We start from the raw sequence: 18,775 nt of genomic DNA, 5'->3' as shown, positions 1-18,775 counted from the left end.
TACCACAAATGAGTAATTTAAGATATTCATAGACTAATTCAAAGGAAAAATACCGAATTTTACTGTTTCTAAGCAACCAAGTTCAGCTAGTAAAAAAAAAAAAATGTATGCTCAGAGAGATTTATTTATTAATACTTAATGGAAATAGAAAAATATCTCGAAATTTCTAGGCAATAGAAATTTTTTTAGCTGATTTCTGACCAAAAAGCAAAGATTATTTTCTTTTTATTTCCTTTGCAAAGAAAATTTGAATCGATTTATAAATTATTTATGATTTTCCAAGCTTTTAGAATGTGAACAAATAAATTTTTTATCTGACGTTATTTGTGTTTTTTAAGTTGTTTTTACTTCATTTATATGAGGATTTTATACTATAATCTAATTTACATAACTTACTGAAATTTCATGCAAAAATATAGGAAAAATCATTTTTGCAGCTTTGATCAGATTTTTTGGGCTAGAAAGTTTAGAGTAACAAAACAAAATGTAGAGGGTATGGTAATTCTAAAGCACATTCACAAGGTTTTAGATAATTTACGGTATTTCTTTTTTCTATAACTGAAGAAATTGGTAAATGTTAAGTGGAATTTTTAAATAAAAAAAAACATTGAAGTATGTAATTTTTAAGAATAACATGTTGTAATAATATGCTGTATATTGTAGGATTCATTGCTTAAAAAAATCGCTTCATTCCGCCAAATATTAAGATGACATGGGTTTTTTTTGGGGTAAAGATGATTTGCAAATAGCATCCTGACGTTTCGATACATTCTGATACTTATTTTTGCAAATTCACCATAAAATATCGCTCAACATGCTTTTCAATTATGATTTGCTGCATTTATCACCTATTTCCACTACTATGATTTATTTCTTCCTTAATTTACAAACTTATTTTACGATTCTCACCATCACTATATTAATCTGATACAACACACTCCTTTTAAACAGAGTTTGTAAGGTCAAGATACTAAAATGGTGGCAACAAAACTTATAAGATAAAAGGCTGAAACAATTAACTCCAAATATCTGGTTTCAAAATTTTGATTTTAAAATCAAAGGTAACTTCATAGTTACAATATTGATGTTACTGTTCTCTTACTTTTTTTAAGGACCGCATGAACCCTGTTAAAATATTAAAATACAGATGTTTAATTTTACGAACATAAAATATTTATCAAAATAATGATCAAGACCCCAATGTAAAACAGTATAATTGATAAAAACTTCACCGGAATAAAAAATTGGAAAGTGGAAATAAAAGTAGACATGTTTCGAACGTTCAAAAATAAGCGCCCATTCTCAAGACTCCCCAGGTGTGAATGACTTGTGACGTTAATTTTTGGACGCTCAAAACATGTCTGCTTTTACTATGATCTTTAAATTTTTTTAAATTAATGAAGTTTTTATCTTTTCGCTTCAATTTCTTCGGATTATTCATTTAGTAACAAAGTTTATTAAATTACTTCACGAGATATTAAAATAAGTTTTACGTATGATAATGGCATAGACACTAAGATTGAAGAAATAATAATTAGTCACAACTTGCTAAAAAAATCTAGTACAATTTTTTTCACAGTTAGCCTTAAAAACATTTTTTACACAAGGACAGTTATTTCAAACAGGTTAACGTTCTAGGCGAAATTGTTTGAAAATGTATTTTTTATTTATCGATTCCAAAATTTATTCGAGATATATTTTAGGGTATACTTTAGGCGTACTTCGATAATGTTTATTTTTACACCCATATTTGCTTTTAATTAATAAATATGTTTAAAATAAACTATTCAAGCAATATAATTTAAAGCATTTATAGTATAACAGTAAAAGGGACTTCGAACGCATAGCCTTATCCTTACTATCAACAAATTAATGGAATAAGCTTAAATAAATAATAATAGTTAGATTGCATTTTGGCTTTCAAGCAATAATATGTTTCGTTCAAACAGATTTCAATTCTGGAAATAACGAAATTATTGAGAAGGTTCTCTGGAGCAATATCATTCGTATACTCTTATGATGAAATATAGGAAATATTTGTATTCATAGTTTCTGTTAAAAAAAAAAAAATTTTAACCCTGTCGCTGCTTAAATTTTATTATTTTTTTTTTTTTAATAAAACAGGCTCAAAAATTGCTTATTTTTCATTTCATATTTCAAATCATATGATGATTCTACAAACAGCACGGTTTTGAAATCTTTTTACAAATTTCTCAATTTTTAGTATTTGTTGCTTAACAAAATAAGGCGTTTTCTTGATAACAAATTACACTATTTTAATATCTTATGAATTGTGCTAAAGTTGAAAAATAATTTTAACAAAAGTAAATTTTTTCAACATCTTTTTCTAAAAGAGCAGCTTTCTCAAAGTTAACGGTGTAATATATAAATTTAAGTATAAAAATAAAATTGCGGTACGAATTTGTTCATTTAAAAAACAAAGCAAATAGTTGTGGTTTTTTGAATTGCACGAATATGCATTTAGTTTTCACAAATCAAACGAATAAGAAACAATATAATAAAAAAAGGAATAATTTGTTTGTTCATTCTTAGAGAAAAAGGGTGTGCTTATTTATTACGACCAAGCGGACGTTTCGCACCGAGTAATTTTAATATAGCAAAATGTACTTAAATTCTTATCAGCTAACTTCAGTTCTGAGACTCGAAAAAAAAACTTTAATTAATATATCAAGGCATTAGTTTTTTACGTATCTTACTTCTAAAGTTTCTTTTCCCCTTTGTAAAAACTTGTAAAAGTAAAATAATATTTTTTTTCAACCACGTACTCTTATGTCTGAAGATTGAAATAATCGATTCATCGTCATTTTGAAATAATCGATTTTTTATTGAATGTAAATCAACTCTAATATTTCGATTTTTCTTAGAGCTTTTTCGGTAATCCATTTGCGAATCTATCTTGAAAAAAATGCACAATAACGATTCTTGGTGAGCTACAACGAGAAAATGGCGCAGACTCTAATAAAATTAATATAATGGGCGTAGACTCTAATAAAATTAATATAAAGTTTGAAACATAACAAAATACAAAATTTTATATGCTTAACAAGACTAAGGCGGAGAGAACGAGCGAAGCCCAAGTTTGGCGAGCAGAGCAAGGAGCTCACTCACTGTTATAATATGTCTAAAAAACTATAAAAACCATACTCTTAAAAGTTTTTTTAAAATTTGAATTTCATTTTTTTGGGATATCAGATTATTAACGATAAAATACATATATTATCAACGACATATTTAGTTATTAAGCATGTGTTACGTTTAGTTTATTTCTTTTTACGGAAACAAATCGAAAAGGATTAAAAACTTTAATAACAAGTTGTTTAGTTACGATTTTTTAATACTTTTTTAGGTTAATTTAAATAAAGTATTATTAAAAAGTTATTGTCTTTGTACAGTTATTCTGTCCTTAAACAAAGTCCTTCATGACGTACATATAATTTCTTCTTCTTGCGGCAAGATTCAACTCTTAACTGACATTCTGTATTGTAAGTTAGTCCATCACTGCCACAAACAGGATTATAATGTTCTTTACAGTTTGTTGCACAACGACAAGATGCTCGACGATTTTCTTCAAAACAATCACCATGGAATTTGCAGAATTTCTTTTCACACGGCTCTGAAAAATATACTTTTCTCTTCACTTTTACTGTGGTAAAACGAATTTTATACACATAAATAAAATTATGTATTTATATATAGTACATGTTTTGATTAATCTTACGAGGAACAAAATCATAATATTAATATGTTTTATTTTAATTGTAAATACGGTTTTAGAATTATGTTTTTAAAGGTAAAAAAAACTTGGATATCATAAAAAGTACATTTAAGCAAAATATTGGACACTGTTAGAAAACTGGATGTTGTATGATGCAAGAGAAATCAAATTTAATAAAGAAGAAAAAAAAATCCCATAATATGATTATTCTCTATTATAATTTTCAGATTGATACTTTTATTTTGGATTTTGTCCTTCCTTGTTTTTTGAAAAAAATTAGATAAATAGAAAATAAAATTTTTTTGAAATATTTTAAAGATTTTATTAATAAATCTCGATAAACTGAAGTTTTAATGTGTGCGAGAACTAAATTTCGGTGAATTTTATAATAACAAATACTGTAACTCAAAGCTATTTCACTCAAAAAAGTGATTTTGCGCCACAAAAAAAATATTTTTTAAATTTTCCTTATCATTTAGAATGAAAATTTACGTGCTACGTTAAAGAAGAGTTGTGTAGATATACAGTCAACCCTCCTATAACGCGGTACTCTCAGAACGCGGTTTCCATATAACGCGGAGCTGAAAATGCGACAGCCCTCCTATAACGCGGTACTCTCAGAACGCGGTTTCCGTCAACAGCATCCCATAAGTTCCTTCCGCGTAGCCTAAGAATGTTTAGCCTAAGCTGTTTAGTTCGTTAGGGCCTATTTGAATTATAAGGCAACAGATGGCGCCAGTTTCATGTAGGTCCAGGCAGTGGGATCGCGACATAGTAACNTTTGCCTATTAAAAGAAGACGAGTTAGGCGACTCATATTATCTGACAGCGAGGATGAGTGTTGAAAGATTAAATTTTACAAAAGTCTTTCTTGTTTTTGTTGGAAAACAGTTTTTTAGTTTAATTTTGGTATCATTTCTTTATATAAACTCTTCAATTCAATAAAATAATTTATAATTTATCTTGTCCTTATTGGTCTCCATATAACGCGGTACGAATGATGTGGTTTGTACTAATTCTGCATTTCTTATAGCGCGGCTTCCATACAACGCGGTAGACGGTTTCCATAGAACGCGCTACGAATGAGCCTGGTTTGTACGATTAAATCCGAGTTTCTTATAGCGCGGTTTCCATATAACGCGGTACGCACTCACCGCGTTATAGGAGGGTTGACTGTACTTTCTTTTTAAACAGAGCTCGTAAGATTTTTAAGATACTGAAATGGGGGCACAAAAANGTAACAGAAATCAAATTAAACAAATAATAGATGCCACTTCTTAATGAAATTTCTTTTCCTTTGTTCGATGTTGGTTTTGTTGTTTCATTGTAAATAATAATAGAAACAATAATAGTGATGTTGTTTCTATTCACAATTAAAATCATATGCTTGATACTTTTATTTTGGATTTTCTCTTGACCGTCGCCAATAGTCCATTGTGCAGCTCTAGTGCGACGTAAATGAACAAAAAAAAATGAACAAGAACATGGATTTTGTCTAGAATTTGATTTGAAAAATTAGATAGTAGAAGAAAAAAAATTTACGAAATAGTTTCAAAATTTTATAAATAAATCTTGATAACTAGAAGGTTTAATATGATCTAGAATTAACTTTTTTTTTTCGATTTCAAAGTAAAAAATAATGTGCTGCAAAGTTATATCATTTAAAAAAGTGACTCTGTTCANCATGGATTTTGTCTAGAATTTGAAAAATTAGATAATAGAAGAAAAAAAATTTACGCAATAGTTTCAAAATTTTATAAATAAATCTTGATAACTAGAAGGTTTAATATGATCTAGAATTAACTTTTTTTTTTCAATTTTAAAGTAAAAAATAATGTGCTGCAAAGTTATATCATTTAAAAAAGTGACTATGTTCACAGAAAAAATCTTTATTAAAATTGTCGTCATCGTTTAGAGTGAAGCTTTACCTGCTACGTTAAAGAAGAGGTGCGGTAATTAATAATTCATTCACTTAAAAAATTCCCCTGTTTTTCTACCTATTCGGCGTCAATTTAGTCAAAAATTACGTAGAATGTAACAGCAACATAAAAGTAACGTAGGACCAAAAGTATTTTCAAAATTCTTAGCATTGAAACAAATTAAAATATAGCTTTCTTTTTTATATACAGCACCAAAAAAAAACTACCTATTATTCTCTTATACAAATGTATCCTTCTAACAGTATATATAAGCTCGATATATATAAAATGCTCATTAAATGTATTATTTGAATACTTTTATCACATTGTTTTTAAAATCTTTGCTGTTATTTTTTATTTATTTACTTATTTTTTTAAATTTTTAGTAATCATTACAAATACAAATGCTTGTAGAAAATGTTTTATAATATTTTTTACTTTAAAAGGTTTTTTCTTTTTTGTTCTAAACTACTTAAAATTTCTTTCACTACGTGATAAATTAACCTAATCATTGTTTCCTTTTTTATGATCTAATGATTAAAATCAAAAAATATTTTTAAAATCTCTAGTGATTAAAATCATGGTTTAAATCGTTAATTCTAACCATTTGATTAGAATCTTTTAACACTTCGTTGAAAAAAGCTAATGTTTATTTTCAACATTTCGTTTGTTTTGTTTTAGCGTTAATTGAAGCTATTTAATATGGTTCAAAATAATATGGTTCATGATATGCACACAATATTTTTGTATTTTTCATTTCTTAGAAAATACTTTTGTCATGAAACAAAAAAAAGTAAACAAAACCGAAGATATCACTATGAATAACTTTCGCTCTAATGGTCTGATCTTCAATAACTAAGCGCCAATTTTAATGACACAAAAGGTTGATCTTAAATATGTAAATAATTAGTGCTAACTATTAATTAAATTACCAAATCAGACAAAAAAAAACGTACTTTTTCTGACAAATTTCAACCTCACAACCTTTTTTTTTGGGGGGGGGAGGAGGGAATCTAAAAAATATGTTTCTAATAGTCGGAGAGTGCAGGAAAATTTTTGCCTGCTAATGTTAAATTTGTCTCATTACGTATTTCGTCATATTTCTGGAACTATGTAAGCAAATTAAAATACTTTTTCCTACAATTATTAAACTCAACTATCCAAAGATAATTCCATGCAAAAATAATTTTTAATAATTATTTTATGTTCCTTAATCCGTCGAATAATGAAGAAGTTAAAAATTCCAAAAAAGTCATATTTTAGATTTTTATTTCTGAAGAACTATTCGACCATCTTCTATCAAATTTTGTAATTCATGACTTAAATTTGCATACTTTAAAATGATATAAAATTTTTATGTATAATTCATAATTTTTCTTTCATTATTAAACACAATAATAAAAACAATGGATTATAAAACAATGGAATGGATAATAAAAATAAATCTTAGGAACTATTAAACTTATTTCGCTAAAATTTTTTATTTTGCCACATAAAATTACATTAGTTAAAATGATGTAACAAAGTTCGAATACCTTACAATTCAAATTTTTTTCAACTGTAATTGAATAAAATTACAAAAAATAATAAATAATTACTTAAAATTATTTCTGCATAGAATTATTCTTGGAATCTGAATTAGTTTTAGATAAACTAGTTTTATAATTGCGAGCAAAATTTTTTAGATTCGCTTGAATAATTTCAGAAACATGAATACAGAAGCAGAATTCAGAAACAAAATACACAAAAGGTGAAATTAACATTAAGAGGTCTTAATTTCGACCTCTTTCCCGATTGAACTATTGGGACCAAAGTTTAACATCAGCTACCCCCAAATTTTGTTGCTCAGAAATTTAAATTAGCCGGAAAACGGTATGTTTATTCAGAGAAAATATGTTCTTTGTCTGGTTCCGTAACTTAATAGTGATCACTAATTAATAAGTATATTTTAGATCAACCTGTTGAGCTCCTGAAATTTGCACTTAGATCGAAAAATCTGTTAATGAAATTCTAGGTTATTCAAGGTGATAACTTTTCTGTCCTTTTTTTTTTCTGTACTAATGTTTAAATAGAGCAATCCTATTATACAATGGATGATATTAAAATACACCTATTTTAAGGAAGTCTATATGTTTCTGAAAAAATTAAAATTTGAGTATTATAGTGGTTTTTGGTAGTCACAAATGTTTTTTTTTAAAATTTTATTTTAAAAAATTTCATTAAAAAAAATCAAAGGATCGCATTGTGAAATTCTGTTACATCCTTACACAAAGGACTTAACTACAGTTAAAACTTCTAAAACCCATGAACTTAATTAAAAATTTAACCCACGAACACAGCTGCCTGATTTTTTTTGCTTGGATCTGTAAATGGAAATACGCTTCCTAATTTTTTCTCTGCGTTCTCAACTTAATGTTCCTATAGAAATCATTAGGATTAGGAGAGATATGATTTATGCAACTTTCCTTTCCTTAAAAACCTTTTAAGATGTGTCCTAACTTTCGACCTCTGCCTTGATTAAACTATCGGGACAAAATTTTTCAGTTCGTGATTTTCTTAAGCTTTAAAAAATCACATTATATTTTATATTAAAAAGAACTTTGGACAATTTATCTTTAGTACTAGTTCATTTCATTTAGCAAAAATAACCACTGCTATTATTTACCTTGTTTTATTATTTAAATGTATTTTTTCTAAACAAAAAGAGAATCTAAAAAGATATTTTTTTCAATCAAAAAATTATAATACTTTTAATCTTTTAATTAGTTTATTTTACTTAAAAACTTCCAATGGTTTTTACTTTTTTCTATTAACATTTACAGGGGATGGACAAAATAATAAAAACACTTCGATACTAACTTGTTCTTTCATATTTCTCAAAAAATACTTAGAAAACTAATTTTAAAATTTCAGAGGAGTTTAAAAGTCATGCGATTTCTCATACATATCAATAGAGTTTCAAGCTTTTAGAGGTTTGAGGGATGGTCAATAAATTACGAAAGAAAAAGAATATTTCTGAACGTCCTATGCCAAAAAATACAGCGATAAGCTTTTAACTCATATCAATTACATTATTACATTACAATTAATTAATGTATTATTACATTACAATTAATGTATGAAATAATGGCACAAAATTTCGTAAACCTAGCTTAAATATTCATAGAGATATGGACATTTTCATAAAAAATAATTTTTTCGACCTACGTCTTCTTACTTTAACTGCAGAAATATTCAATAAAATTTTTAAAAAAAAGTAATTTTTCAAAAATAATAAAAGTACTTCAAAATTTGAAAATTTTTCTTTTTTGAAAATTGCACAAGGTATGAGTATTTAAAGTAATACTTTTATACTGCTCACGAGCAGAAAATTGAGAAAAAAAATATTTTTTTTCATAATTTTCATGAGAATATTACTTGGTATCGTATGAAAAAAAATCCGATTTTAATATCTCGAAAATTCAAAAAGTTTCTAGCAATTTTCTAAGTAATTTTTTTAATTTGGAAATACATTTGTGAATGGTAATGGATTTAAATACAAATTTAATTTTGTACAATTAAACAAATTTTATTAAAAATTACATCAGCATTATATAGTTCCACGTCCTATTAAATTATGTCTTATTTCGCATGTTTTATTTCCTAATACCATCACATTTTTTGTCAGGACCATAATTTTAGGGTATTTATCATTTGTTATGAAATTTTGTTTTATGGCAAAATGAAATTTGTGGAAAACCGCTTATCATTCAGAGCTTTCAATGAAAAAGTACAAAAGCTACTTAGAAATTTGCTAGAAAATTTTTGCATTTTCAAGATATTCAAATTGGACTTTTTTCATAAGTTATCAAATACGATTCTAAAACATTTTTTTTATTTATTTATGTATTTTTTTTTTTAATGTTTTCCGCTCATGCGCAGTACGACAGGATTACTTTAAATACTCATATCTTGAGCAATTTTGAACTTTATCGATTTTTATTATTAATTAAAAATTAAACTGAAAATGTTGTTTAATTGTATTGAATATTTCTGCAGTAATAGTAAGAAAACGTAAGTAAAAAAAAAGGGGAATTTTTTTTTATTTTATAAAAATGTCTATATTTTCATGAATATTCAAGCTAGGCTTACAAAACTTTATGTTGTTATTTTATATGATAATTAAAGTAATTGACAGGAGTTACAAGCTTATCGCTGTATTTTTTTGGCATAGGGTGCTCAGAAACATTCCTTTTCATTCATAATTTATTACCGATCCCTCAAACCTTCTAAAAGCTTTGAACTTTATTGATATGTATGAGTAATCACATGACTTAAACACTTCTTAAGTTTTAAAATAATTTTCCAAGTATTTCTTGAGAAATAAGAAAAAATGTGTTAGCATAGCAGTTGTTTCCATTATTTTGTCCAACCCCTGTAATTCGCTCTAACTAAGAAATATTTTTAGAAAAATTCTACTTTTATAATTCTTTAAAATTTTTTACATACTTGTTTTATAAGTTATTTATTTATTACTTATAAGATTCTACTTGCTCTTGTTTCTATAGGAATCAGTGGCGGATCCAGCAGGGGGGTCATAGGGGTCATGACCCCCCCCCAAAAAAAAAAAGAATTGGGGGAAAAAAATAATAATTTTTTTAATAGTTTACGAAAGAAATAAAATATTTTAAAAATTATTTAAGGGGGTATATACACCTAGGTAGGTCGGAAAAATCGATTTTTTTTTCATCTAATTATGTTCTGCACTGTTTCAAGAATCATAATCCAAAAGATTAAAACGAAATTCGTCATAGTTTGATTGTAAACATTAATAATGTTGAAGCGCGCTTCAAAAGGTTTAACCGAAGATTGTATTTGCCAAAGTTTCTGTAAAAACGCATTGCATTTATTATTTAAAGATTTTGAATACTTGAATTATTTATGTATTGTTCATTATGAAAAAAATAAATGAGAAGTCTAGCATTAAAAACCCCAGTTTTTTTTTTCAAAAAAATATTTAAAAAAAAACATTTTTTTGTAAAAAAAATTAATTGTGGGCGGGGGGATCTGAGTCTATGACCCTCCCCAGGAAAAATTTCTGGATCCACCCCTGATAGGAATCCAATTCAACTCCAAGTCTTTGATTTTAAATGAAGCTTCTGTCTATTTTGGTTTGATTTTCGAATTGCATTTGACACTTAATATTTATTTTCAACGTAGCGTATTCTGGAGAACCTAACGAATGTCAAATACGCATTTATTTTTACCGACAGGCGTCTTTTAAGGTCACTCAGTTGGTTAAAAAATATCTTTTGTTAGTATGCAGAGATATATACAAAAATGACGCTACCCGATATGCAACATTTCAGGTAAACATAGTTTAACACAAATTTTGCATTGACTAGCTGGAACGATAAATAAGAAATTAGAAAATCAATGAATTGCAAAAATTTACACAATTTATAATTTCAATATGACGGTCTCAATTTGCAAAATTATACACTTAGCGAAAATTAATACTTGGGGAAAATTTACAATATCAATCATATATCATAACTTGCTCAAAAAGGCATTCCTTAAGATATTTAGGCTTTCTACAGAATGCCAGCGTTTTATGTATTGCCGGTAATATTGGTATTAAATTTCAAATAAAGTCTCTTTGCACGAGTAAATGCTGTAAAATATTATCTTGTTCCTTATTCTTAAGGCTTTTGAAATAGTAATAAAACTGGTTTTTTTTCTTTTTTTTTTCAATTTCTAGTGGAAGTATTTCAGTTTAAACATCAAAAATTAGCTAATAAAATATGAATGCGTTATTTAAATTTGTCTTTTTACTTACCTTCAGCAATTGGTGATCTACGCCTATATGGAACACCTATGAATACACAAAATTGCTTTAAAAGTAAACATTTAAAGTTGCTATACATCAATTTACTAATAATGTTATTTAAATTGGAAAAAAAATTAAAAATATATGTGGGTGACATGGGGAATATTTGTGTTCTGAATCTGTATTTTTGATACGTTTTGAACAAAAAATTGTTTTATCCATATTTTTAAACTTCTTTAACACTAAATTTCTGATTTTAAACTATACCAATATATTCTTTTTTATTTTTATTTTATTGAATTTTCATCTATATGACATGCCCTATATGTATAATTTATACGTTCTAGAGAATTTGTACCAAAAACTGATTTTCTCTCCAGTTTTTTTTTCTTCTAACAATTAATATGAATATATGAAGAGTAAAATCAAATAATAATTATATCTGAAATAATAGTCTGCTCCATGGCTTTTCTGTCATCCACATGCCTGAAAAGTACTAATATGATTTTAAAATAGAGTTTCAAAAGTAGTAACACTAATAGAACATAAGCTTTGTAACGTATTGTGCTGAATGAGGTTGCATTTGACTGTTCTTGAAAGATTTTGTGATAACCTTGTATGATTTGCTTCATTTTCAAGGTCATTAACATAGTGATTTAATTTTAACTATGTATAATGACAATTCTTACAAATCTGAGATTTTTACTGTAAATAAGCTTATATAGCTTTTGAAATGTGTAATGATAATTCCTATAATCCAAGATTTTTACAGCAAATAAGCCTTTACAACCTAAATAATAGGGTATAATTTGTATTAATAGACGAAAGTAAAAAACAACGTAAATAAAGCACAGAAATGGGCATACTACAATTTCGGTTCTTTAAACCAGAACTTTCGTTGGTGTCTAAACACCAAATGACATTAGTAATAAAGATGTACAAAGGGGCTTAACGAATCAGGACAGAGGAACAAGTGAAAAAAGAAAATGTGGGTCGGGATAGCCTGATCGGTAGGGCGCTGGGCCCATGTCCGAGAGTTCGACCCCCCCCCGGCCGAAGACTCCCCGTGTAGTTGGTGACTGATGCACGTTAAAATTCTGTCGAGTCGCAAAGTCCTCCATGTTCCCATAACAAATCAATACCTCTGGTGGTACTGGATTGGAGATCGATCGTTCTCTAATTCAGGTCAAAATTACGATCTGTGAATGAATGAATGGATGCATGAATGGGTCCCCCTTATAAACAGGTGTGACGTATGATGTGGCAGAAGTCGAATTCTTGGCCATAGTGGCGCCACTGAAAAACAAGAATCTCACACTCTGCCTTAAATTTGCTCGGTTTCACCAAGCAGGCTTGTGGCAAGTGGCATTCCAACCACCAACCAGAAAATGTGGTGTGAGGGGTTTTGGTAGGAACTCCAAAAAAAATAGAAATGGGGACTAAAAATAGAACAGGTTTCCATACATTGGAAGAGGGTGCTATATTAGAGAGGTAACTAACACGAAATCAGTCTCACCTCAATGAAGTCAGATTATATAATGATATGTGAAGGAATCCACGATCAACAGCGATAGCTTAAATGAACTCTTCAGTTGAGAAGGTAACTAGCACGAAATCAGTTCCCAAGTTTCAACCCAATAAAGTCATCTCCTCAATGAAGAGCTTATTTACCTTAAAGCTATCACTGCTGATCGTGGATTCATTTTAATATTATTGATTTCATTTATAGAAAATTAATCGCGCAATCCAAAAAACACTCTAATTCGATATTAAACAATTTGATTGTTTTATCCTATTAAAGAAAATAAGTCCCCAAATTGCTTCAAATTTGAATAAATTTGAGCAATTTTTTCCCCTGCAAATTAACTGAACTTCCCCAACCTTAAGAACCCTTTAGCTGATCGTAACAGTTGGTGTATTTACCATATTTCCCGTCAATGTGGTTTATCTTATATTGAACAAAATAAAAGTACCCTTAAATTTTGATTTAAAGAACATGAAATATATGTCTAAAATCTGGATATTAAATGATTTTCCATCCCCCAATATAGTTGGAATTCTAATCTTAGGTTTGTTTTTCTGCCAATAACCCTTCAACACTGCTCTTCATCTACCGAACTTGATTTCTAGGAATCACTCCATATTTCGAAAACTTCTCATAGTTTAGTTAATGATTTTTTTTATATAGCACTCACTTCCAATGTATAGAAATATATTCTAATTTAATCTTTTGCCCCCTGGGATTTCCACCAAACTTCCTCAAACCTGTTTCTTATAACCCTTCTTTTTATTATCTCCTTCCAACTTGTTCCTCTGTTTTGATTGGTAAAACCACTTCGCACGGGTTTATCTCTTTACTTTCCTAATTTAAATTCTGAAGTCGATTAAAAAATTTCTTAAAAAAGAGTTCTTGTTTAATTCTATTAATTTAAAGTTTTTAATTGGATTTGAATTAAAAGATTCTATGAAGGAATTAATAAATTTAAAAAATCTATCGAAAATTGGAAAAATACAGATAATAGTATTTTATTTATTTATTTATTTTTACTATTTGTGAATTAAAGTGAAAACTAAAGAAGTTGCGTAAAATATGAAATTTCAAAAATAAAGATTTAATGTAAAAATACAAAAATAAACAAGAGAACATTAAATTTAGTAAATATTATACATTATTACGAAAATTTGAAACATTTATTCTAAAGAATGCAGTGATTTGAAATCTGTGGTCCACGAAATATGGACCTTTACGCATAGTAAAGAAAACATTTTTTACGAAAACGGATTTATTTTCATTTCCAATGTGTCTCGTAAATGACTAAATATTTGCTACATAAATAATAATTAAATATTCTTTATTAAATATTTTACAATGGAATTAATAATTATTTTACAATGGAATTCTTTATTAAATATTTTACAATGGACTTAATACTCCTTAATGAGTTTCCTTTCAAAAATTACAATAAGATTATTTCTGCCTAATTATATATTTTATTTTAGAGCACCGGCGTGGGATTAACCTATTTATGGGTTTACGACTATCACTGTTCAACTTTGTAGCCTTTTAATTTTGAACCCAACCAAAATGAAAAGGGAATTTTTGGATCAAATATTGAGACAAACTAGCATTTGTGAAAGACTTCTTGGTGAAACTATCCCGCATTTGCGTCACGTGGAGAGGAAAACCTTCCCCGGTTTGCCTAATGGCAAAGGAATTTTAAGTCATGATCCGTCGACTACTAAGGATATTTTGTATCAGCACTGTGAGTCGGCAGCGGTATCGACCTGCCATCGCTGGGATTCAAGCCTGAGTCACTTAATCGGGAGACGACTCTATCCCTTAAGCAGCCGCGGCTTCCTAATTATACATTGAATGAATAGACTAATATTCTATTTAATTTCTTATTGTATACTTTCATAAATGTATAAATATTCACCCTACTTAATTAGTGTGTGTCTAGACAAAGTTTTCATTCATTTTAGTGTATGTAGTCCACCTATGATTCTAGTGGCTCTTTAGTTTGGTCTATTTAGTTAAATGTTTATCAAAGTGTGTCAACATTAGACACATTTTATTTAAAGAAAGGCCGGTTGGAGGCAGAATAAATAAAAATAATAATAATTGAAGCAGGAAGTAACATAAAAAGAATAAATGAAAAGTTACAACGTCATCTCCAATTCTTCCTGACTTCTACTACAGCTTTAAAAAAATCTGAGCAAACTTCGATTATAAAATTCGCAAAAGAAATTTATCTTATTTCAATATTATCTTGAGGAGAGTCACTACATTGCCCAGACTTTTTAATTGGGCCACTTTCATTATTTTGTAGTTATTGGCAGTAGTTGACTGTTTATAGAATGGAAAATAGCTGTCTGTGTTGTGAGTCGGGCAAACAATGTTCCTGTACAAGAGACGGTATGATAGGTTAGAACGCTTGCCTCTTAGACTCAAATCCAAGCGACAACTGTCCTGCTCCACACTAAACGTAGTGTTGACGTAAAATATCCTCAGTGGTATAGCCGGATCATTGGTTATAATCTCTCCGCTATCGGGCTAACCATGGGAGGGTTTGCTTTTAAATGTAACGCAAAAATTTGTCACCAATGCTTGATCCAGGACTTCGGCTACGGAGTTGAGCACATGGTCGTAAACTCAAAACTGGGTCAGCTGTTCAACGCCAGATATATATATATATTATGTGTGTGTGTGTAACCGTGAATAACCGAAATCAAGAAAATGTCGACTTTCACTGGTGAATGTCCAAAATATTTGTTATACCCGATTTTATATTAATTTATTCGTTGATATTATTATATTTATTCGATATTTTAATAACTGCTGAGGATAGATTAAGAGAAACATCAGTGTTCGGAGAACCGGTTAAATGCAAACCGGGCAGTGGCACTTGATCTTAAAAAAACATTGATCCTGGGCATACCGGGCAGTGGCTCTTAGCTGGACCTAGTATATGTTTCGGATATTTACCAAAGGGACTATGTGATTATCAACATTCACCGGTAGAAGTCAACAACCACCAGTTTCTGTCATTCACAGTAACATACATATATCTATATAAAAAGGTATGAATTTTGTACTTTTCTCCAAATTTTTCCTAATAAATAAATTATGGATATCAGTGTTATAGTTGTTAATCTCTACGAAATTATAGCATCACCGAAATTTTCTTTAAGCAAATAAAATATATTTATTACTATTTTCTAATCTAGAAATTTATGAAACACTGTTATGCAACGGTATTTATTTAGCAATTAATTACATTTTATGATAAAAAAAAGGTGTACCAAAAAGGCAGAAATTCCGATTAGGAAATTAATAATTACAGCCGCTTATTAAATAATTTTACTTGAATTTTAGAAACTGTAAAAAGTTTATATTATATAATTCTAATATTATGACTCATTCTAATTCGGATTTAAAGCAAATTGACATAACAGTCAATAAAATAAATTATGTTTTCTTTCTGTCAGAAATCGAGAGGTTCTTGAAAGAAGGGTGGATTTTGCTAAACCACTCTCAGAACAAAATATTTTCTGCAATATTTTCTCTCTTTCTTTCTTTTTTAAACAAAATCTATCCGACAACTTTTTAGGATTCTTTGAAAATATTTAATGCATAAACATGAGAGATAAAATTCTCTTTTATTTCCAAAAGCACCCCCTCCCAAACCATGGTACTTTGCTACGCAAAATCTTTGTTTCAAAGGCATATAGGCTCGTCTTGCAATTTATGCTAATATGGATCTTAATTGCCTCCGCTCCAAATAGTACAACTGCATTTTTATTTAAAAAAAAAAAAATACTACGCAAAGTAAAATTACTAAATTTCGAATTTGAGGAATTTTTCTTCCAAGACTGGTTTCATCTTTATTTTCTTTTTATTCCAGGCGTATTCCAGTCTTTTTAATGTCTTAGATAAAGTGATATTCAGTAAAATTTACAGTTAGATAAATTTTCTTCCTGAATATATTTTTAATTAGAATCAATTAAAAGTTTCGAAAAGCACATTTATAGTGAGAGTCACCATACATTTGCTTACAAGATCTTCGATGTCATTTGAACAATTAAACGCAAACCACCATTGTAATTTCCAACTGTGGTTTTAAACTTTAGTTTGCGTTTAGAATTTTTATTTATGCCTTATTCTTTGTGGTTTCTTAAATTATTGGGCAATTATTATCCTAAATATTAAATTAATATTCTAAATAATCAATTATTATCCCAAAATTTGAAGCATACAAAATTGTATCTAAGAAAAAAAAAATCAATTTTCATTTGAACACAAACTACCTACTTGTAAAAATTACAGTTTAATTAGATTAATTAAAGAACTACGAGTGAAGGTATAATTTTCTGGCAAGAATTTCGGACTCTTTTTACCCTACTTTCATAAAACGTAATTAATTTAGAAACAAATATTGTTAGATATAACAATATATTTCAAAGTTCTAAATGAGAAAATATAATTAAAATAATTTATTTATTTAAAATTAAAGAAAATTTGGGTGAAGTGATAACTTAGTGGGGCACTATTTTTAAAGACATGCGTTAAGTCAGCATAGCATTAAAGAATAGTACGAATATAGTAGTAAAATATAGTTCACAGGTATGAATTTTTTTCTTATTATTATCGTTAACTGTTTTAACTGACATACGAGAAATAATAGTTCCCTTATGTCAGAATATAGAAAGCTTTTTATTGCTTCTCTTTCTACAATTCCTTTTTTAGTTGAAAAGAAGCATTTTGATCACTTAATTCAAGCAAATGGTGCTTTTTAAATTCACGAAAAATACTTTCATACTGTATTTTCATAAAATTATCACCCCAGAAACAATTCAAGCAACATTAACTATTTACTTACCCTTAACAGTTGCAGTTATTTTTTCCAAATTAGCGGTATTCATTTGAACCATGCTCGAGTTTAGACGAAATCTGCCAGTTTGCAATTGACTCAAAAGAAATATTTTAGAGTCTTTAATTTTACCATTGCTATCACAGATATCAGGGTTTCCAAATCCTTCCACAATCAAGGATTCGCCAGATTTAATGTAATCTCCTTTTATTACTCGCTTCACCAAAACTTCACCACTGTACAAACCATCTTGAGCACCATATAACCGTTTTACTGTTCCTGTTAAAATAACATCTGCTTGGTCTTCACGGATTTTCAACCTTTCTTCTGGACAATCTCGAAATCGTCTTCTACGACATTCCACTGAGCAAAACAATAATATTATGAAAACGAAACCCGCTTGAATTCTACCCATCATTTTGAGAAGAAAACAGGTCAAATAATGTTTCATGTAATATTGGACGCTTTCAACAAGATCCAGTTTTGCTTTTAGAGACACCTACGATTGCGTTACGCCAAATTTCACCTTCATATTTACCTTTTAAGGTTTTACTCGATTTCATTTCAGCACCTGTTCATATTCTTCAGTTTTAAAGTGGAAAATATTCATATTTTGACGTATAATTTATAAATTAATTAAAAAGATAAATTTGATGATGTATGCAGGACAGTGCTTGAGTATAAAAACACGTTTCTCTTTATGAGTGAGTTATTTATATTTATACAAAGTTTACATGTTTGAAGATATAAACTTTGTGAATATTTTAAAAGAAACATTTGCGTAAAAATGAAATTTTCAAAATTTTTGCTGCTGAAAAATTCTTTTTAAAAGCGTTGCTATTTTATTAATAAAAGTAGACTAGTGCATTCTATTTCAAAACTTGCGAAATTCAAACAGATGATAATGACGATCGAATCTTATTTAGTATTAGGGCCGGTCC

General features: G+C 28.4%; 1 protein-coding gene across 1 annotated transcript; it reads right to left on the bottom strand.

The window, feature by feature from the left end:
- Window positions 1-3,309: 3,309 nt before the first annotated feature.
- LOC107451027 (agrin) lies at window positions 3,310-18,329 on the bottom strand. The gene is made up of 3 exons (XM_016066994.4): window positions 17,844-18,329; window positions 11,473-11,508; window positions 3,310-3,634 (listed from the first exon to the last, which is right to left on the bottom strand). Exons 1-3 carry the CDS (start codon window positions 18,283-18,285, stop codon window positions 3,414-3,416), a joined length of 699 nt encoding a protein of 232 aa, XP_015922480.1. The 5' UTR covers window positions 18,286-18,329; the 3' UTR covers window positions 3,310-3,413.
- Between the last annotated feature and the right edge of the window lie 446 nt (window positions 18,330-18,775).

This window comes from Parasteatoda tepidariorum, chromosome X1 (genome assembly GCF_043381705.1).
Source record: "Parasteatoda tepidariorum isolate YZ-2023 chromosome X1, CAS_Ptep_4.0, whole genome shotgun sequence".
NCBI lineage: Eukaryota > Metazoa > Arthropoda > Arachnida > Araneae > Theridiidae > Parasteatoda > Parasteatoda tepidariorum.
Note: the sequence above shows the minus strand (reverse complement) of the source record. Positions and strands in the feature narration are given on the sequence as shown.